This window comes from Acipenser ruthenus, chromosome 2 (genome assembly GCF_902713425.1).
Source record: "Acipenser ruthenus chromosome 2, fAciRut3.2 maternal haplotype, whole genome shotgun sequence".
Taxonomy (NCBI): Eukaryota; Metazoa; Chordata; class Actinopteri; order Acipenseriformes; family Acipenseridae; genus Acipenser; species Acipenser ruthenus.
In genome coordinates this window covers 58,489,815-58,512,310 of record NC_081190.1, presented here as the reverse complement: position 1 = coordinate 58,512,310, position 22,496 = coordinate 58,489,815, and the positions used below count along the sequence as shown (strand labels likewise).

At 38.9% G+C, this 22,496-nt stretch overlaps 1 protein-coding gene across 1 annotated transcript in view; it reads left to right on the top strand.

Annotated features, from left to right (window-relative positions):
* The first annotated feature begins 1,458 nt into the window (after window positions 1-1,458).
* The window catches only part of LOC117408747 (zeta-sarcoglycan-like), a 296,683-nt gene continuing 275,645 nt past the window's right edge, over window positions 1,459-22,496 (top strand). The window contains exon 1 of the mRNA XM_058997772.1: window positions 1,459-2,171. Coding sequence (XP_058853755.1) covers window positions 2,133-2,171 — 39 coding nt within the window. The 5' untranslated portion in view covers window positions 1,459-2,132. The remainder of the gene's footprint in view (window positions 2,172-22,496) is intronic.

The following is a 22,496-nucleotide window of genomic DNA, read 5'->3' as shown; positions in this document are numbered from 1 at the left end:
ACAATAGGAATGTTACCATGTAAATGTAAGCAATGTTAATATGTACAGTTGACCCTGGCTCTAATGGTATAAGAATGTCATTTAGTACGATAAAGTGCCATTCATTTTTTTCATTAGGGAAGTCTAGTTGGTATATTTCCTGACTCCGCTCACGTGAGATTATGTGTGTAAATGTGACATTGAAATTTGACACCAAATCAAACAACCCTCCTTCTTGACCTTTTCAGGATCCTTCACTTTATGAAGCCTAATCAACATGTTGACCAAAACACTGTAAAAACACCTATACAATATTTCCATTACACGCATTCATAACATACACCATAAAGCCAAATACAGTATCAGTTGTGAGAATTATTGTAATTGTTCAAGAGTATGGTGCTAATATTGATGCATGAAACCCGTAACAAAAAAGGAAAAATATGTTTGCACAACTACAGTATACTATACTGCATCCCTATGATAAACAAACAAACATACAAACAAACAAACAAGAAATAGGCTTACGGAGACTCCTCATCGGAATAAAAACAGCATGCCACGAATAGATACAAGTTAATTATCATTATTTAAAATTAAAAATAAATACAAAAACAGTAATATTTTCAGCAGCTCTTTAGTTAGTTTTTTTCTCCTTTGGAATGGAGTTTTGTTTAAACAACGTTCGGTTCAATACGCTCAGAGCACATTGCATTTGTAAAATGCAGTTATTTTTCAGTATAATAAGTAAAATAAATAAACAATAAAAATAAACACCTTTCTTGATATGATCCGAGATGCAGGGGCGATGGGTAGAACAGTCAAGAAAAATGGCAAGCAAGGCATTAGCTATACACAAACGCTGTAAGTGATCGTCAGAATATGAACTAAAGTGCGCGCAAAATGTTTACTCCCGAGTGGTGTTACCTTGTATAGTTTGTTTGCTATGTACAAAAGGACCGAGTCCAGCAGTTGCTCGCATTCAGGGTTTAGCAAGCGAACCAGACTCGGTGCGTTTGAAAAAAGGACCGAGAACACTTATGGTTAGTTTCCGAAGCGGACTTTGTTGTTCACACCAAACGTACTAAACCATACCGAGTGCGGACTAAATCTCTAAGGGACCCATTGTGAACGCAGCCTTATAAATATATATTTCATGCATATTGTTGGTGTAAGCCCATCAGTACTTGCTGTAGGTTTCTGATTTTTTGTATTATTTCATATTTTATTTTATGTGTATTAATTGTGTTACTGCTGGAGTTGTAGGTAATGATTTGTTTGTTTTTTGGCTACAATAAATGTAGCACATCAGTGCACACCGAGCAATCCAACTGTATTTTGGGAGCTTGTTCGGCTTTAGGACCCAGGGGGAATTATTGACAAGGAAGGATATGTTTCTTTTTGACTGTTGAGAAAAAATTGCTGAGTGCTGTCTGAGAAGTAAGACTGGAGCGAAAGCCTGGTGGTGAAGGACAGTAAAACAAGACGGGGGTATCTCTCCACTGCCAGATTATCCACTTTACATTCTCAACTCTTTCAGCATAATCTTTCCTGGAAAAGATAGCCCATTCAGACTTTATTGATATATATTGTAAACTATCACCCACTTCACTGCAAACGGTGGTATAATACACATCTGGGATTTTGCTCAGCTATAAGCAAATTGATCCCAGGCTTTACCTCCAACTGATCAGATATTGCATTTGCTAATACATAAATCATTGGGAGGGAGAAGGGCTCTTATCGCCTCCTCTGCTCTTCAGATTGAACACAATTTTCCCGAAATTTGCCGCATGAAGATGCCCAAGGAAGTAGGTTTTCTGATGCAGTAATTTGCAGCTCGCCAGCACTGCAGAAATCGACATGATCTCATATTGATGGGATTTTCCTTTTTATAGTAATTAGGTTGTCAAATTAATTATTTGCCAGGGAAATCCCTCGCTCTTTAATAGTACGGAAATTGAAGTAGATTATTAGTAATATTGACGTTGTTATTATAGTTATTATTTTATTTTTAACCATTGGAGGCGTGATCTGTGGGAATGAGACTGAGAAAAGCCGCCAGGGGTTGGAGGACTGGGCTGAGTTTAGATCGGAAACTACAAGTCTAAATTTTACAACTTACTTACACTTTAAAATCCAAGTATTTCTCTATGGACCGATCAACATCCTTGGACATCGACGCTCTGAAGGTAGGTTACATTTTAATATTGATATTGTTTTCTGGTGAAATGTACAACCCAGGTTAATATAAAATATATTGTAAATACACATTTATCTTGTGCCTGCTTGTCGACTGTAAGTGTAACTATTTCTTACCATACCATACGCTGCGATACAGTTGAGAACAGCGTACATTATTTTGAATGTGTAGCCATAGTGAATACTTTGTGTTATATGCTGTACAATCTGTGAAAGTTATAAGAAAACACACAGCATCAGTATTATGTGCACAACGTGTTTACAGAGTTAATGTGCCTAAGTAATATATTTTGTTATGGCTATAGTCATGGAAATGGTCATTGTTCACGCTGAGCAGTATTTTTATTGTTGCTGTTTTTCTTCGGGATGCTTTTTGTAACATGGAGATCTGCATGCCTTGCTTACAGGAACTTTTTTTTTTTTTTACGAGCTTTTTTTATTTTATGTTATATCTACAAATTAAATTTTGTAAAATAGAAGGTCAGAGCTAAAGCAAAGCAGTGTTTTTCATGAACCTATGTAGCTTTGCTGTCAGCGTTAATGATCAAGGAATAGAATTTTAAAAGTTAAGTGCTGCTAATGAGAATATTAGGGTTTGGTTTTGTTATTCTGTGCACGAAACACTTATGAAACAGATCAGTGCTGATGGAGAGCGTGTGTATCTTGAGGTTTCACAGGTCTGCCATCCCTTTGATCGCTCTTTTGTTCTGCTTCATATATATATATGTGTGTGTGTGTGTGTGTGTGTGTGTGTGTGTGTGTGTGTGTGTATATATATATATATATATATATATATATATATATATATATATATATATATATATATAATTGCATACAGAATTTGCCTCCAAGTCCGCTGCCGCAACCTAGTTTGGTGATGTTTTGAAGAATAAGCTTATTTGCATTTTGTAATAGATCTCGTTTAACTTCTTGAAATGTTTCAAACAATAACAATTTTATACGCGAGGTTTTTCTTTGTTTACATTTGAAGATTACAAATAATAATAATAATAATAATAATAATAATAATAATAATACGCATCACTGCATTACAAGTATATTAACAGTAACTATTATTTACAATTATCAGTGAAAACAAGGTTATAGAAAAGTCAATGAACAATTAACCCGAGTCTAGCTTTCCTTTGTGCTTATTATTATTATTATTATTATTATTATTATTATTATTATTATTATTATTATTATTATTAGTCATTTAGCAGACGCGTATATCCAAAGCGATTTACAGAGACTACGGGCTGAACTGTGTATCACAAACACAATAGCCGGATCTCGGTTTTACGTCTCATTCTCGACAGCAGTCAATCACACTGAAGAAAAAATATGAATTTGAGCAATTTTGTATGCAACTTGAAGCCCATGTTATATATGTTTTAAAGTGTTGCTATGTAAATGTCTAGTTTCCTACATAATGGAACCTATCGTTAGTTAAATGACATATGCTCATTAATTTGTACCGTTATAATGCACACAACCCATTTGTGTAATTTGATAAAAAAAATAATAAAAAATGTTGTGAAAATAGTCCAGGCATTTTTTTTTGCTACCTTCTTCTATGCATGCACTTATGTTGTGTGGTTTAATCACAACACAATTCAATTCCTTTTTTAAACACTCAGAGAAGATTGCTGAGCATGATAGTAGCAGTTTGTCATTCCATAATTCCCAAGATGATTAAATGTGTATTAGGAAGTGTGTGGAGATTGTGATATGGTTGTCCTGTTACATAACCACCACACGTTTGCTCCTTTGCAGAGGAAATCCAATTTTTATAAACTGGTCTTCAGACTGCATTTGTTTAGAATGAATATTAGGAGTGAATCTGGAATTGGGGAGACTATATACAGTTATACAAAGTTTAATTACATTTGCTAAATATACTATATAGTATGATACACTTTATAGTGCATGCATAATGAATAGATTAATTGGAATATTGTCTGTCATAATTTGGGTCTATTACATATGAATGCTTACTAATACATTATATGTAATGGTAACTTTCCAAGCAGATCATTAACTGTATATTAAGGGACAGGTTGGCTTTTATGTTATGCATTGTACAAAAGTTAGATTTTAATATAAATAAATGTTAAAATAATATTGGGAAACTAACGGACCATGGAAGCAGTCAATATTTCTTGCAATCTGGTAACATGTTTAAATTTGTGTTCTTTCCTGGTGAGGTCATTGCATTGACTATATTTGAAAAAATTACAATTACGGTATTGTAGAAGGTAAGCTATTATTTACATAAACAAAAAGGAGATTCATGGTAGTTTATATATAAACCTTGGAGTCTATATATAGTAAAAAAAAATTGATTCACGGATCCATTTACTTACGCCTCTGTTATCTGAACTGGTTACCTGTCATGGTGTGTGCAATGATATGTTGTATTCTCAGTACAGTGGCTGTATTTTCATATTTTCTAGTGTCATGTTAACACTTTTGCAGGAATAATGATACTATATGGACAAAGTAATGTTACAAACCCCCTCTGGTCCCAATTAGCTTGGATAAACAAACTTTGAAATCTCCACTTTCAAAACAATAAGGGTCCCTGGTGTCTCTCCTAGTTAAAGCACTACTGAGTCACGTCAATGGTTCGAATCATGCCAAGTTGCTAATTTTTGATGGGCACCCACAGAGAAAACTGCATTGGCATGCTGGGTTATGGAGGAAAAATGGGATAGTCAGTCTCAATTTGCTGCAGTACACCCTCCAGGGTTCAATACTTGGTAACATTCGGTCCGTAGTTAAAAAGAGCTGGGGATGAATTGTCTGGCCATCCAGTCCAGGGTACTCTGTTTCCTTTACACAGCGCCCTCACAGGTCGGGAGGGAGATGTATCACCTAGAATCACTTTTTCTCTGTCACAATATATATACACATACAGAGTTTCCATTAACCGGTAAATACCGGTCAGAGACCGTTTCAAAAGCTTGTTGACCGGCAGAGACGGAAGCCTCGAGTCAGTTTGACTGGCAGCAGAACGTGTGAGAAGCAGCTAAAAAATTCTCACTTTGAGTGGCTTACTTACTTAATGCACCCATAGACAGTTGCCACCTTGGAGGGTGCATGCCTATTTAGATCAGCCTGCGCTCATTTCTTGTTTTTCATTGAAAGCATAAACGTATGTCTATGGTTGTGAGCCGATATGTCTCGGCAGACATTAATAGGACATTTTTCAAAAATGCTGCTTCAAATACAGCTGCAAGTGAAAAAGAAACAGAACTGGACGTGCCTGAAGAACCAGAAGACATCAAAACTACTACAAATCCTTCAACAAGTAAGAAAATAAAAAGATTGTACAACCCTGAATGGGAAAAAAAAGTTTGTGTGGGTACGACATGAAAATGTCGATGGCACAAAATATTTTGCCAGTTTTGCATAAAAATGGCACATAAAAATGGATTTACTTGGCTTGAGGATTTTTTTAAAAGTAGGAACTAGTCAAATTCCCCTCCTAGAGGGCTCTCGAGTGGTCATCCGGTAAAGGTGTTCCGCATGGAGTTCAGGATGCACCCTATAGCCTGGACATCACCGGTTCGAGTCCAGGCTATTCCACTGCCAGGGTGTCCTCGGCTCACCGCGCACCAGTGACCCCTGTAGTCTGGCCAGGTGCCTGCGGGCTTGCATGTAAGCTGCCCAGAGCTGCGTGGAGGTGGCTGCATGGTGGGCCTGCAGTGTGAAAAGAAGCGGTCGGCTGATAGGAACACACTTCGGAGGACAGCCTGTGTTTGTCTTCGCCGCTCCCGAGTCAGCGCGGGGGTTGTAGCGGTGAGCTAAGCCTAAAAATAATTGGCTATTCCAAATTGGGAGAAAAAATGATAAAACAATTGGTGACTCCTAAATTAAAAAAAAAAATCAAATACAAAAATCCCCTCCTATTAAGAGCTATGAAGTCATTCTGTCCAATAAGACAGTTCTGTTGTGCACTCTCATGTCTTGCTGCTGATTCCAGCAAATTATCCATCTTAGCACCAACACTTATGTTAACTTGTGCTAAAGTGTGTCCTTTTCAAGTTTCATCACAAAAGAATGACCTTATCAAGTTTCATGACATATTGGACAAGTGGTTGTCTAGATATACTCACAACTCTAAAATCTGATAGACGTACAGAAGAACGTATGCCACCTCCACTCTATCCTGTGTATGTGGAATATAAGATTAGTTTCTCCATGTGCACTGCAGGAATTACCTAGTCAAAAATGATAGCACGTATTTCAAAGCATGAAGTATTTGAAGTTTATTTAAATGATAAAAAAGGTTTGATATTCATGAAACAGTTCAGCATTCACAAGTGTCAAAGTTTAATTTTGTGAAAGAGAGAAAAAAATTGCTTTCAGAATCAATTCAGTCAATTGCATTTTATTTTACACTTTTTAAATCATTTTTTTTTCAATAAAAGCATCTACGGTGAGGTAAAAGCCACGTATCAATCAAGAAGACTGTGAAGGCTATTTTTCTCTGCCAAACCTAAGCAACTTTTTTTGCAGTGAATTGCTTAAACATAGATTTTGATACCACAATGTAAGTAACATTGCAATTTAAATTGTTACACATTAAAGAAGTGGTGTTCTGTTCGTCATGACACTGAAAAGGAAAACTTCAGTTTACAAACTAAATATCTCATATACAGCCTCTGTCCACTAGGCTTGAAAGGTTAAGTCCTTTTAGGGATTGCTACTTGTTTTTTACACAGGTTTTTCTCTTACACATTAAATTTCCAAGCAGTTACAAGCTTTCAATATCACCTAGGCCCCTTTATAAGGTTAAAGCGAATCATATTAGAGATACATTAGTCAGGTGATGTGTCACTTTGTGTGACGAAGCGCCCAGACTGTTTGACACAATAAACAATTTCAACCAATAGGCTTTTTTCTATCAATACCTCAGTACGTTTCACTGTTCAGTCACAGATAATGATGATGACAAGTGTGAATTTTTCAAACTGAACTGAAATCCACCCTTTTCGGTATATTTATTGTGTGTGTTTAGGGTCTGGTGTTAAATTATAAGCGACGCTTTTAAACCCTGTGTAATGTAACGTGTAACATAGCAGCTTGTGTTCTCATAATTATATATTTTTTTATATATTTTTATTGTTGTGGAAGATTCTTGCATTTTTCCCTGGCTTGTTATGAGGCTCAGGAGAGTACATGATTGGAAAATGATCTATTCACCCTGCACAGAAGCTCTGTACTTCATTCAGTATTAATTTAGAGGAGGCAGATAATATTCACTGTTCATGTAAATATGTCGTCTACTCAATCTACCGAGACCACTTACTTATTGCTTATTAAAATGATTGTTATATGAGAGGTGTCACTGCATCCTGTAATAGAATTTCCATCATACCCCCTGGCAGTCATACAACAATAAAGATGCCAAGGTGCTGTCCATCCTACTGAACCTGGACTTTTCTAGCCTTTGATCAATGATCAGTGTTGTGTCATTATCTTCTACAGAGCACCAAAATGTAAATAGTAGAAGGTGGGTTCTGAGAGAAAGAAGAGCCAAAGCTTAGCACCTGATGTCAAATAATATAGATTTAGGATATGTCACTTTCCCAGACATATAGCATTGCAGTAATGTACAAGCCAAATACAAAATCAGGCACTGTTACACAGATACTTACTGTCAAAATAATGTAAATGATTGAGTCAGCCAGGTACTGTATCTTGGGTTATCTGAAAACAACATGCTCACTCAGTATATTGGAAAGCCACTTGTTTGATTTGTTTCCCTTCAGTGTATGTGCAGGGAAGTCATCGTCAAGCTATTAAAAAATTAATACATCTCAAAGTTGTTGAGCTGATTGGATTCAGGGTTTAAAATACAAACATTAAGCTCCTAGTATAATCGTTACTGGGATTTAAATGTTCTGAAACTCTAAAATGTGAGCTGTAATGTTTATAGATTTTCACTGCTGAACTGATTGAAACTTCTTCAAAGGAAACCATTTCCAATTGTATAGTGATGCTCCTAAGGTAATAACACATTTATAATTTCCCAAATACTTACACACCTGGCTGGCATTTGGTCAGCAAGTGCCCAAACTGGGGTTTGTGTTTCTGCACATAGGAATGTCAACTGAAAATTGTGTTGGGCAGGAATGTCAGCAGTTATTTGGCCTAACTGGTTGCACAGCCGTCTGTAGCAGTGCCTCATGCATGATGTTTTATCATGAATGCTTGATGAGCCAAAAATAGCTCTAAGTGGCTGTTGGGCTTTTTTTTTTTTTTTTTTTTTTTACATATACATTTTACTTCATGTTTACAAACCATTCAATCTGATATGACATTTCCCTGATATGCCCCAGGGATGCTTTGTTTTTTGTTCAGAAAACCTCTTCTAGTAATTTGGTGATTAAATGCCCTGTGGGATAAGACATTATTTCTCATCTCAAACTGAGTAGTTTTTACTTGATGGATTTTGGGTACTGCAGGTGCAGTACTGTACTTGTTTATACACATTGTAATTGGACATGTTTTGGTATACTACAAACACCATCCCACCACAAAAACAAGAAAATGAGCCTTTAAAATGATCTGCTTCTCATAATACAGTATGCATGGTAAAGTACTGTATTAAAAAAAAAAAATGACATCACAAAATGTGAGGTTAGCCTCTAAAATACCAAAGTGAAATACAGAACCAGAATACAGTAATTCTATGTGCATACAGTTCACATTCTAATTAGTGTTCCAGAATGGTAAGGGATGAAGCATCAGTGTCTGCAACATCTAGAAATATAAACCATCTAATGATGCTGTATGTGACAGCCAACAATGGCCTTTTGTTCTATAGAACTATATTATTTCTAGTTCATGCTGCAGGCAATACACAGATCAAGATCTTTGTTTGGGAGATAAAAACAGCAATGAGAGGCAGGAATTGAGAACTCCACAGAATCCATATACAAGTCAATGTTTCACATTGAAAAAACAGATTTTCCATAAATCTGTATTTGTGGGATCTATTATTTCAGCAGCAGGAACAGTAAGATAAGGCATTCATATTCCAAACCAAAAAAATGAAATCCAAGCTTTTGTTGTTACTGTATTGCACACTGCCAAGAACTGGATCAGATGCATACATGCAGAATGCCAATAGGTGGGGTATTTGTTGCAAGCTTTACTACTATCAACTTGCTTGGTACCTGAAGAGATTCTTTAACTTGGTCACATCCACAATCTGTGCTTCATGGGTTTGGTCTGTCAGCAGGTCAAACATTGATCTTTAGTCCTCATATATAACTGGGTTGCAATTGTAAGATGTCACTTGAATTGGGCATTTCAAATTGCATAGTAAAAGTGGTTTGATGCCAAATGAATGTGTATATATATATATATATATATATATATATATATATATATATATATATATATATATATATAACATACACCTGGTTAAATGAGGGACACCAAGTATATTGAAAGCAAGGGCTTCCACACAGGTGTGGCTCATGCGTTCATTAAGCAAATAACATCCCAGCATGCTTAGGGTCACGTATAAAAATGCTGGACAGGCCTGGTTGCCTATAATTATGGCTAGCATGGCTGCAAGAGGAGACCTCAGTGACTTTAAAAGAGGGGTGATTGTTGGGGCGCATTTGGCAGGAGCTTCAGTGACCTAAGGTGATGTCGGCATGGAACTCCGAGGGAAAGACATTATCAGCAAAGGGCAACAGTGGACGGAAGCACATACTCCAGGATCGTGATATCCGTGCTTTAATTCGAAGTGCAAGGCAAAACAGGCGAGCAACTGTAGATCAATTGACTGCAAATTTCAACCTGGGGCGCAAGCAGCCAGTTTCATCAAAAACGGTCCGCTGAGAACTCCACAGAGCGGGATACGATAACGGCCCAACGCCCTATTAAGTGACGTTACATTGGTGTTTCCGTTTTTTTGTCCACTACCTGTACTTCTCTGTAAAATTGCATACTCCGCATTCTCCTCAATAAATGTTTGTACAAAAACATTTTGTGATTGGTGTTTGTCCCGAACTACTGAAATTCTGTGTATGCAGTAGTCTTATAATATGAATAAAACAATACATTTTTAATTGTGCTTGTTTTCTCCTCTAAAACTGTATTTTCTAAGTAACAAGGCGAGAACATTATGAACGTTATTTCAAACTCGCTTGGAGTTTGAAATCACTATCCTCCTAAATTGCTTACCACAACCCCCTTGCAAATGAGGCCACTGTCTCAATTGATTAAGTTCCTGCATAAATAATAAATACATACAGACGTGCTCAAATTTGTTGGTACCCCTCCACAAAAAATGAAGAATGCACAATTTTCTCTGAAATAACTTGAAACTGACAAAAGTAATTGGCATCCACCATTGTTTATTCCATATTTAATAGAAATCAGACTTTGCTTTTGATTTTTTATTCAACATAATATTGTAAATAATAAAACAAATGAAAATGGCATGGACAAAAATGATGGGACCGCTAACCTAATATTTTGTTGCACAACCTTTAGAGGCAATCACTGCAATCAAACGTTTTCTGTAGCTCTCAGTGAGACTTCTGCACCTGTTAACAGGTAGTTTGGCCCACTTTTCCTGAGCAAACTGCTCCAGCTGTCTCAGGTTTGATGGGTGCCTTCTCCAGACTGCAAGTTTCAGCTCTTTCCATAGATGTTCGATAGGATTCAGATGAGGACTCATAGAAGGCCACTTCAGAATAGTCCAATGTTTTGTTCTTATCCATTCTTGGGTGCTTTTAGCTGTGTGTTTTGGGTCATTATCCTGTTGGAGGACCCATGACCTGTGACTGAGACAGAGCTTTCTGACACTGGGCAGTACGTTTCGCTCCAGAATGCCTTGATAGTCTTAAGATTTCATTGTGCCCTGCACAGATTCAAGGCACCCTGTGCCAGGCGCAGCAAAGCAGCCCCAAAACATAACCGAGCCTCCTCCATGTTTCACTGTAGGTATGGTGTTCTTTTCTTTGAAAGCTTCATTTTTTCATCTGTGAACATAGAGCTGATGTGACTTGCCAAAAAGCTCCAGTTTTGACTCATCTGTCCAAAGGACATTCTCCCAGAAGGATTGTGGCTTGTCAATATGCATTTTAGCAAATTCCAGTCTGGCTTTTTTATGTTTTTCTTTCAAAAGTGGAGTCCTCCTGGCTCTTCTTCCATGGAGCCCACTTTCGCTCAAAAAGCGACGGATGGTGCGATCAGAAACTGATGTACCTTCACCTTGGAGTTCAGCTTGTATCTCTTTGGCAGTTATCCTTGGTTCTTTTTCTACCATTCGCACTATCCTTCTGTTCAATCTGGGGTCGATTTTCCTCTTATGGCCGCGCCCAGGGAGGTTGGCTACAGTTCCGTGGAGCTTAAACTTCTTAATAATATTTGCAACTGTTGTCACAGGAACATCAAGCTGCTTGGAGATGGTCTTGTAACCTTTACCTTTACCATGCTTGTCTATTATTTTCTTTCTGATCTCCTCAGACAACTCTCTCCTTTGCTTTCTCTGGTCCATGTTCAGTGTGGTGCACACAATGATACCAAACAGCACAGTGACTACTTTTCTCCATTTAAATAGGCTGAATGACTGATTACAAGATTGGAGACATGTGTGATACTAATTAAAGAAACTAATTAGTTTGAAATATCACTATAATCCAATTATTTATTATCTTTTCTAAGGGGTACCAACAAATGTGTCCAGGCCATTTTAGAATATCTTTGTAGAATAAGCAATAATTCATCTTTTTTCACAGCTTCTTTGCTTTATTCTATGACATACCAAAGGCATGCAAGTATACATGATAAAATAGCTTTTAAGTTCATCACTTTTCAGGTGAATCCTGGAGCTTCCGTCTCTGGCTCAGCAACATATACTATTTACCACAGCTCTCAAGTCCAATATGTTAAAAGTATCCAGACCGATGGCTGTTACAGGGAAGTGAAATCGCAGTAAAAAGCATCTACATCTCGCACCCTGCAACACCACAATGTAACTTTTTGAGCAAATGTCTGTATCCTACGAATCAGGATTTTGTTTTAAACCAGGTATGGTACTTTGCTTTCAATGTCTAAAAAATCTAAGCACAGAAGAAATTAAAATAATTTATCGGCGACTAGCTGTGGAGAAGGCAAATCAGATTTGCAAACAAATGCAAATATGTGTGCTTATATCAATGTAAAAACGACATTTCAGTTAGCCCATGTAGTCAATATGACCGCAAAAGTGCACAAAATAACTTAATTTAGAAAGCACCGGTGTAGGCTTTGCTAGCAAAGTAGCCAGAAATCACACTCACCACTACACTGAGCAATCCTTACTGATGCGCCTCCCGCTTTTGCAAAGGGCGGTTCAACGGAGAGCCGGTGTCCACCGGTGCTTTTTAAATTAAGTTGTTATGTGCACTTTCGGGGTCATTGAATACATGAGCTGACTGAAATGCAGTTTTAACAATTATATTAACACTGTAGCCTGCGTAATTATACATTTACTGTTTTCTCAAGAACGTACTATAAGTCTATTAAGTCTATTATACACCATGCTTAGTGGATGAGCAATGGTTACATTAGTTGTAGTGAGTGTGTGACTAATGATTAGTTTTTCCCCTAGTTTAAGTCTGTATTTCAAATAGTTTTAATTTATTTTATTGTTGTGGACTATTTGGCTGCTGTCAGTGTAGTTGCTGTTCTGTCTCGATGCAGTGCACTGTGTTTATTCATTTTTAGAAAGGGAAACGGTGATGCAATTTGATTGCAGTTTTCTAATTTGACAGTATAGGTACTGAGAAACTCAGGAAAGAACAAAAATGGAACCCTCTGATTGGCTGAAAAACTTTAAAGCATGTTGATGCAGAGTCGTTATCGGCATGAGGTGGGATGTCGGTGTGAAAGATTTCTGGTGGCGCTCGTGGACAGAATTGCAAGCATTTTTCTCATACTAAATTGCCACATATATATTGACCGAGAATACATAGTTGTACATAGGGCTGTGCCGATTCATTGATTCACATGATGAACCGCGATATTTTTCTTGACGATACAATTATCCCTGTATCGATGGCATTTTTTTTTGAGTATGCACTAATTGTATTTATTAGCATGTACTCTAGCAGCCTCATCTACCAAGCACTGTGTTAAGGGTGTTTTTGTCAAGTCTGCCGGCAGAAGCTGAGCGGAGGCGGGTTATTAATGTTGATAATCTCATCAGGGCGACGGTGAAATTCGACCAAAGGCTGCAGACCCCTGGTCTAAACTGTAGCCAAAAAAAAAATTATTTGATTTGTCCAAAAAATCAATTGGATAAATATATGTTCCAAACACTGCAGTAACTCTGTTGACATTCTGTCCGATCTACCATATTTACTTGGGGTGTGCAGAGAACCCTGTACTTGTACTCCTAATCATTCTCGTACAAGGAAACCAGTTCTCATCCAGATAACCATACGATGACGTCAACAGAAGGTAGCGGGGCTAATCCATTTATAGAATCCAATTTTGGCACTGATTTTCATCCAGGAAGTGACCACACAGTGCTTTAAAGTTTATTAAACATTATTTTTTGTATCATTTTAGAATTTTTTTAATCATTTTACTCATCTCTAGGAGCTGATTCAGTGCATTTATTTGACATTTAATTTCCCCAAATACAAGTAATAGCAAAATTACTTGTGTATAACTTACTCTTAAAAATTGCCATACATGTACAAATATCAATATAGACCTGGTCTAATATTTACTGAAACCATTTACCTCAGCTTGAAAGATTTACTCATAAAAGCTAGATGTATAAACTGCTTTGTTCTTAAAATGAACCTTGGGTTTCCAACATTGCCTGGTGTAACAGGGGAGATCTGTGCTGACTATCTGGCGCATGCGTGGTTCTGCAGGAAGGGGGCAGCAGCCTCGTAAGATCCGCCTGTCAATCATGGCAATGACACGGAGAGGTTGGGAGGAAGGTTTGTTGGCTTTCCCCTCTCTCTGAGTCGTTGAGAGGCGGGCCTTGCTTGGCCCATAAGAACTGCACTTGGTTGTGAATTCTGGTGGCCATGACTGGGGAAACCTAGTGATGCTAGCTGAGGAGGTGAGCGTACACAAGCACCAGGCAGGAACGCCAGTGGTAGGAGCGAGAGAATAAAATCAGGCAAGCACGGCTGAGGAAAAATATATGTACCTGAGGGGACGTGTGTAGTGATAGGGGAGCCTTGGCCACCCTAGTGTATAGTGCACAGTGAAGCAAAGGACAGAGACCTGAGCTGACTGGCATAGCGGCAGTGGGGCACTGTGTAAGCAGCACTTTTGTTTTGTAGTTTTATTACTGTGTTTTATTTTCCGTTTTCATTTCGCCTTTGGTTTTCATTATTATTTTTGAGCACCTGTGAGTGTACCTGCATATACCTGTGTTGGTAACCTGTGGTCCTGATTACCGTTGCCGGTATACAGGCCACAGACAACAGTGCTCTCTGCGGGCTAAAATAAATCAGAAAGAAATAAAACTGGCCACTGTGCGGTGTTTACAAATACAATCTTCTGTCTCCCGTGTCAGTGAATATTATTATTATTATTACTTATTTCTTAGCAGACACCCTTATCCAGCGTGACTTACAATTGTTAGAAGATAATCCATTATACATTATACAGATATCACATTATTTTTACATACAATTACCCATTTATACAGTTGGGTTTTTACTGGAGCAATCTAGGTAAAGTACCTTGCTCAAGGGTACAACAGCAGTGACCCCAACTGGGGTCCAGAGCCCTAACCACTACTCCACACTGCTGCCCCACCTTTCCACACCTGGTTACTGAAGTCTTCCAACATATTTGTGTTGATCATTATATAAAAAAACCCTGCTTTTAGCTTTTCAATAAATACATGTAACAGGGTAGGCTGGATGCTAACCGGTAACTGTACAAAAGATTTTAAAGCACTTTTAGCCTAATCGCACTTGCAGGGGTCATAATCAGTAATGGTGGTACATCACATCTAAAAAGACTAGATCCTACTAGATTTTAATTAACAAAATGCACTGTTGGTGTTCAGCTTTAATCTTGCAATGCTTTTCCATCAGGCAGAAAATATATTTTTGGAAAAGCTATTCTTGGAAAGAACTCAAACTGTCAAACATAGCTAATGTATAATAGCTACTGTTAACAACAAACCTATTTTACATAGGAGTTATACAAATTCAAAGTGAAAGGGGGGTGGATGGTCATGGTATTAGGTAGATGGAGAAATGCTTTTTGAAAATGTGTAAAATAAAACACATTTCTCAGCAGTACTGCATGAAATTACATGATTTTGTACAATTCTGAGATGATCATTAGGAAGTAGTACATTTTGATGTGTTGTTCATTTGAAGCTAAAAAGTAGAATTAAAGGAAATTGCTGACCAAATAACACTCATCATTATGGACTTTATTTTTAAAATTTGAAAATAATGTTCTTTGTCAAAGCTTCCTAGATAAATTAGACCAGGCACTGACCCAACTTTTCTAAGATCTCCAGGTGCAGATTTACATCAGAATAAAGGTAATTAAGACCACTGCACTGCAGTTCTCTAATTCCCACAAAGCACACAAAGTCAAATTATTTTCTCTTCTTTTTAATTAAGCATTCCTTCTACAGGTATATCATTAAATCACTTGAATCAGTAACTTTAATGGAAATAGGCTCACTACTGTTGGTAAGCTCTGATTTCTCATTTTAGGCAAATAATTCCCATTATAAGGGTAATAACATTTTATAAATTACCCTCATAATTTTTTAAAAAATTGTATTTATACAAAATATTTTGCATTATCTTGGCAAATATTTGCTCTTATTTCAGGGGTATCTGAGTTGATTTGTACTGAAGAAATAATAGCAGAAATCAGATTTTAGGATTTTTAGAATTTTAGATAATTTAGAATTTCTTGTTTTGAAGATCTTCAACTTTGAGGGTTTAAAAAAAAGAAGGGTTAAAAGAAAACACATAAATGCATGTTACATACATGCCAACAGTCCCTTTATGTGATATCTTGTAACAATTGTAACAAATATAAGTCACCCTGAATAAGGGCATCTGCTAAGAAATAAATAATAATAATATATGGTTGGGACAGTCCTGATTTCCTAGCAAATGTCCCGCGTCCCGATGCATAGGAAGAAAGTCCCGATATTTACCCATAGAAAAAAAATCATTACACAGTAGAGTTAGTGAAAACCACACGCTGTGCTCTTCGTGAGGCTGACACATCTGTGGATCACTAACTTATACAAAGGTAAGAACGCTTCATTATGTCTATTTTTACTGTCATGATGGGCGTGTCGTGTTGAGTTGGGGGATATGTCTATTATATGATAATGAGTGCTTTTTGCGTATGACTCCTCCCATATGTATGATGCGTATGACCCCATCCCACCCCCGGAGATGAGCGTCCCGCTGAACAGTTTCCATATGTTGGCAAGTATGATGTTAAATACATTAAACAGATGTTTATTTAGCACAGCTATTAAAATGATATAAAATTAGAATATATTACATTAACCCTTTGCGGTCCATTTATTTAGCGCGTCTCAGATGCGTCAGGTACAATTTATTTTAGATGCGCTGTTTAAAAGTATTTTTTTTTCACAGTAAAACAGGTTTAAAAGGCACTGCATATCAACAGGACACTCAGTTCGGTTTTGACCACTTCCCCCCAGTTGAGCCATCCATCACCGCTTTAGTTCAGGCTCCACATTTGGTAGTCCTGGCTAAGGACGTGTCCTGCCCAAATAAGCAGTGCAAGCTCACTTAGACCATGCTTAAGAAGGATTATTCGGCAGAGACCCTCTCCACACGCATGGGTAGCATTACCTGCACCCTTGTGGTGTACCAGGCTACACTGCTGCAAGTGCTGTTGGTGAACCACAGGCCCTCCCAGCACACACTGGAAGAGCTGCGCCTAGTGACAGACCACCTCCTGCAGCTATCCAAATTTAATGGACAGGCACTGGGCAGAGGCCTCGCAGCATTGATCACCCCTCTGAGACTCAAGGCAATCAGACTGTTAAATTATCTGGATGACTGGCTAATTTGCGGCAACTCTCCAACACAGGCAGAAGCTCACACGGATCTAGTTATCCAGCATTTAGTCAAGCTCAGTCTTATGGTAAACATACCAAAAAGCCAGCTAGTGCCATCCCAGGTTGTCACCTACCTGGGAATCCGCTTGAACGCAAGCAATATAATCGCCACTTTGCCAGACGAAAGAGGGCTCTACTGTACGCCTTCCCACTGCTAGCAGTGCTACCGATGTGCCTGGAAAAGATCAGGCGGGGCCGGGCCAGGGTGCTCTTAGTAGCCCCGTCCTAGCCCAGGAGGACTTGGTTTTCGTCACTGTCGCAACTACTTTGCGACCACCCCTGGCAACCCCGGGAGAGTAGCCCAGGCAGAAAGCTGTCTTCATGGTCTTCCTCATCCTCCTCTGCCTTGTCTTCTCCTCCTCCGAGGAAGAAGAAGTCGCCATTCCAAGCCGATGGAGAAACTCTGGGCAGCAGTTTCCTACCAAGGAACGGTGCTCGCAGAGTTACTGTGTGAACATTCAGTGCCACCTTCCCTGCCTGTCCCCTTGAGGTCCCAGGGGGCTATGAGCGCAGATTGGCAGCAGGATGACGCATGTGCGGTAATCTAAGCGACCACCTCCAGTGCACAAACCAGTGACACACTGGCGCCCTAGGCCCCAGCATCCTTAAAGACTGGCACAGCTGGCTGCGACTTCTGTCAGAGGTGGTGTTCAGAACTGGCCTGCGGCTTTCAGAATAGCTGTGGGTTTAGAGCTATTTCAGCTCAACAGAGCGCTCATGGTAGTGCCGTTCCAGAAACTCTTGGGTTTGATGGCAGCAGCTTCTCAGACCCTTTCTTTGGGCCTCCTGCGCATACGCCCTCTGCAGGCCTCGTTCAACAGCAGGGTTTTTCAGCCCATGTTGAACCACGACCTCCTATTGAGAGTGTCTCGCCACTGTCTAAAGGCAATCTCTTGGTGGAAACAACCTGTCCAGCTATACCTCGGCATAGCACTGGGCAGTGTCACCAGAAGGGAAGTTGTCACCACGGACGCATCCAGCCTGGGCTGGGGTGCTGTGTGGAATGGCAGGTGGGTGCAGAGGATGTGGAACCCCCCTTGGCAGGGTCTCCACATACATATTTTGGAGCTGCAGGCAGTTTACCAGGCCTTGCAGACAATTTTGCAGGAGGTTCGAGGGAGACATGTGCTTGGCCGGACGGACAACACAACAGTGGTGGCGTACATAAACCACCAGGGCGGCCTCAGGTCTCTCAGTCTCCATCGCGTGGCCTGCAAGCTTTTGCTCTGGGCACTCCTCTCACTACTGGCCGTACATCTGCCTGGGGTGACAAACTGGCCGGCGGACCTACTCTCAAGGGGAGTTCCCAGCGCCTCAGTGGAGACTTCACCCCAAGGTGGTGAGCCTCATTTGGGAGAGATTCGGGAGAACAGGGATAGATCTTTTTTCCTCCCAGGAATCGACCCACTGTCCCCTTTGGTTCTCCATAACAGGAGACGGGGACCCATCTCCTTTCCAGTCTGACAGATAGCAGCAGCTCCATGCGCTCTGTCTAGTGCAGGCCCTACCGTATTATGTTGAGGCAGTCCGAACAATTTTTTGTGTGCTACGGAGCAATGTCCCATGGTCAAGTCCTGTCTATGCAGAGGCTGTCCAAATGGATAACAGACACAGTCAGGACTGCCGATGAGCGAGCCAACTTGTCCCCTCCAGAAATGCTCACTGCCCATTGCACCAGGGACAAGGCAACTTCGTGGGCTTTATTCCAGGTTGCATCTGTCATTAACACAGGCAACTTTGCTTTAAATTTATGTAAACATACCTATCTAATAAAACTGCTTCCGGTATTCAAGTTCAGTTTACTTCAGTATTCAGAGCTGTTCAAAGATGCCGAAAACAATAAAAAATAATCCCTAAAGATCAGGTCAACGAGCTTGGCAAGGACGAATTTCACTTTGATGGTAATGTGCTGTTTTGTACTTCATGCAGGAAGGCTGTAGATTACACTCGCAGGCACACCATTGTAGAACATATGGGAAGCGCTAAACATAAATTGTATGAAAGGAAATGTAAACAAGACGAGGCTGAAACAGCTTGAACTAACATGAATATTTTTATTTTACAACACAGGGAACTATTTGTAATATTTAAAGTAAAAACAAAAAAAAGTATGTAACTTGCTTAGAAGTTTTTGTTTTATTTTTATTTTTGTTTTATTTATTTATTTAGCAGACACATTTATCCAAAGCGACTTACACATGTTACACTGTAATACAAGCTTACAGTTCAAGAATAATTAAAGTTATAAACTAAAATACAACATAAAGAGACACAACAGGTGTAACAAGAACAACAATAAATACTTCCTGTGTTCACTGTTACCCAGTAGTAATGTTTGTGTTTCTTATAATGTGGCAGGGAAAACTCATTTTAACCCTTTTATTTTACTCGCGGAATAACACAGATTTTTCTCTTTTTTATCGGAGAATTTCATTTTTTTTTATTGTGGAAAACTAGGATCCCTGGTCATCACAAATAACATAATGTAGTGCACATTTGCTATGTTGTGCTTAATGGCATTTTTCTTAACAAAGTCCCCTCCATTTAGATGATGAGTTGCCCAACTTGTTGTTAAAGGTATAACCATCTACCCTCAAATCAGCCTTTTAGCTACACTATCCATATAACTCAATAAAAGCTTTTTAAGCAAATGGATATCGTATGCATAGCCTTCTGAAGTATAAGCTGTGCATTAAGCCATTAGTCGACAGTGGAAGTGGCACTAAAACCACCAGTCTCATTCACATGGGCAATTGTTAGGGTGACCACCACTCCCTAATTGGGCGGGACAGTCCCGAAATGTAAAGATCAAGTCCCGGTCCCCGGCTTAATGCCTCTGGGATGGCATTTGTCCAAATTCGTAGACAGTGCAATCTTACAGTCAAACCATAGCATAACTGTTTATAGCACATCATAGCACTGCCACTGCCACATTATTTTGCAATGCCTTACACTCGCTCGCCAGTGAAAACAATAAAAAAATATGTATACAGTATATCCAGGCGTGCCCCCAGAAACCTTTCACATGGTATGCACAACTGAACCACATGGCATCTCATCTCATGCCGATAACGACTCAACATGCTGTGAAGGGTTTCAGTCAGAGTGCTGCATTTCTGTTCTTTCCTTTTTAAAAATGAACAAACACAGTGCGCTGCCATCGAGACAGAACAGCAACTACAGTGACAGCCAAATAGTCCACAACAATAAAAGCTACACGTTTTTAAAGGAAAAACTAGCTCACAAATATTTTATGCTGGATCCATTTCTAATCATTTTACTCTCACAATCACTACAACTAATCACCCCCCCCCCCCCCCCCCCCACACACACACACACTCTTCAGGGGAAACAGTGAAAAAAAGATTACAAGAAATATGTAAATATACCCCAGCATAAAAAATGGCAGGTATCCAATTTTTGTATTTTGAAAAGGTGGTCACCCTAGCAATTGTCATTTACTGAAATTACTGTATGGCAAATGTAAATACAATAGGCTTGAAGAAAAGAAAATAAACTACACATTTACCCAGACATTTAAAACAGTTGCTGTTTAATTTTATTCTGTGATTTTGTTGGCACAGCCGTTGTACAGTATAACACATACAATTGTAATTACATTTAGTGAAAATATAAATTTGTAAAATGGTACTACTGTCACAAAGTGGTTTGCAGTGCACATGTGTAGAGGTGATGGAATGCGTAAACAGATGACAAATCACGGTCCAAACAATTCTTTATGTATTTTAATTGTAATCCAGGTCGTGTTGGCGACCTCAAATTATAAGACCAGGCAATACACAGCAGTACACAATAATGTGTATTGCACATTTTAAACCACGGGTTACAGTCCCAAATTAATAAACACAGCATAAACACACACACACAACACAAACAAGATCACAAGTCCAGAGTGGTGAAAATACAATTTATTAGTGAACAGTAGTGCAGTGCTGTCCGGGTTGGTGCTGGCCTTAAGCGACAGCTCCCGGTACGTGTTAGCCGTATAACAAGAACAAACTAGTAGAAACGACAAAACAAACAAACATTAAACACTCACGGTTCTTTTATTACACTGCTTCAGTGGTTCTCTCGCAACCATAACAAAGGAGCAGTTCACTCGGCCACATCCCCTTTTGTACCGTCAGCCACGTCCCCTTGGTTAGCGAGCGCAATCGCTTTTCCTCCAATCCGCGATTGCCGCACCGCTTCCCGTCTGGGGCGATGACTTTGTGTACCGTGGTCCCCTTTCTAGATGGCCGACTTCCACCTTTCTCTGGAATGAATTGTCAGACCATCCAGTCTGGGGCACACTGTTCCCTTTACACAGCACCCTCACAGGTCGGGAGGGAGATTTATAACCAAGATTCATTCTTTCTCAACTACTTATTACATTGTACGCCCCACAGGGGCGCGTTTTGTATAAATAATAAACTCCCGTTCTTTGGCAGTTAAGCTTTCTTGTATTGTTTATATTTAAGGTACTTATGTTCACAGTTACATACAGCATTTCGAATTGTGTTTACTATGTACTTCGTTTATAAAGTACTGATTTCCATTGTCCCTTGGAATCCGTTATAAGTGGAGTGCACCTGTATATGGGGCCAATTATAATTTGCTTCTACTGAGAAGGTAAACTGCATTGAAGACAATTCATTTGTGAATTTTCTTCAGTAGTTCCTGTTGTCTTAGATTGATTAGACATAAATGCATACAAATTGTCAGCAACATGTTCTGGTCCATTATTTATAGTATGTGTAAGTAACATTGTTAATACTCAACAAATTAAATATATACCAATATAAATTAACCTGTGCTATTTACTGTTGTCTGTTAACACAATCAAAACACTGATTACAATGTGTCTATTATGCTTGTTTGTCTTTGTGTATTCTTGGTCTTTGTCTCTAATGCACAAAGGAATTTGCTTTGTAAAGCCTTCGTACAGAAGTTGTTCAGGTCCAGTGGAAGGTTCGTTCGCTAGCCAGGAATTCGAAGGTAGTTTTAAACCTTTGAAGGTTTGTCAGGTGGCATTCACACATTTTGTTTTTGTATTCTGTTACAGAAACCATTGACAATGTGTGAATACTATAAATCACACATTAAATGTCACTTACATGCAAACATTGGATCTTTGGATTTGTATAATGCATATTATGTAAACAAAAGTTGTTGTACTAAAATCCTC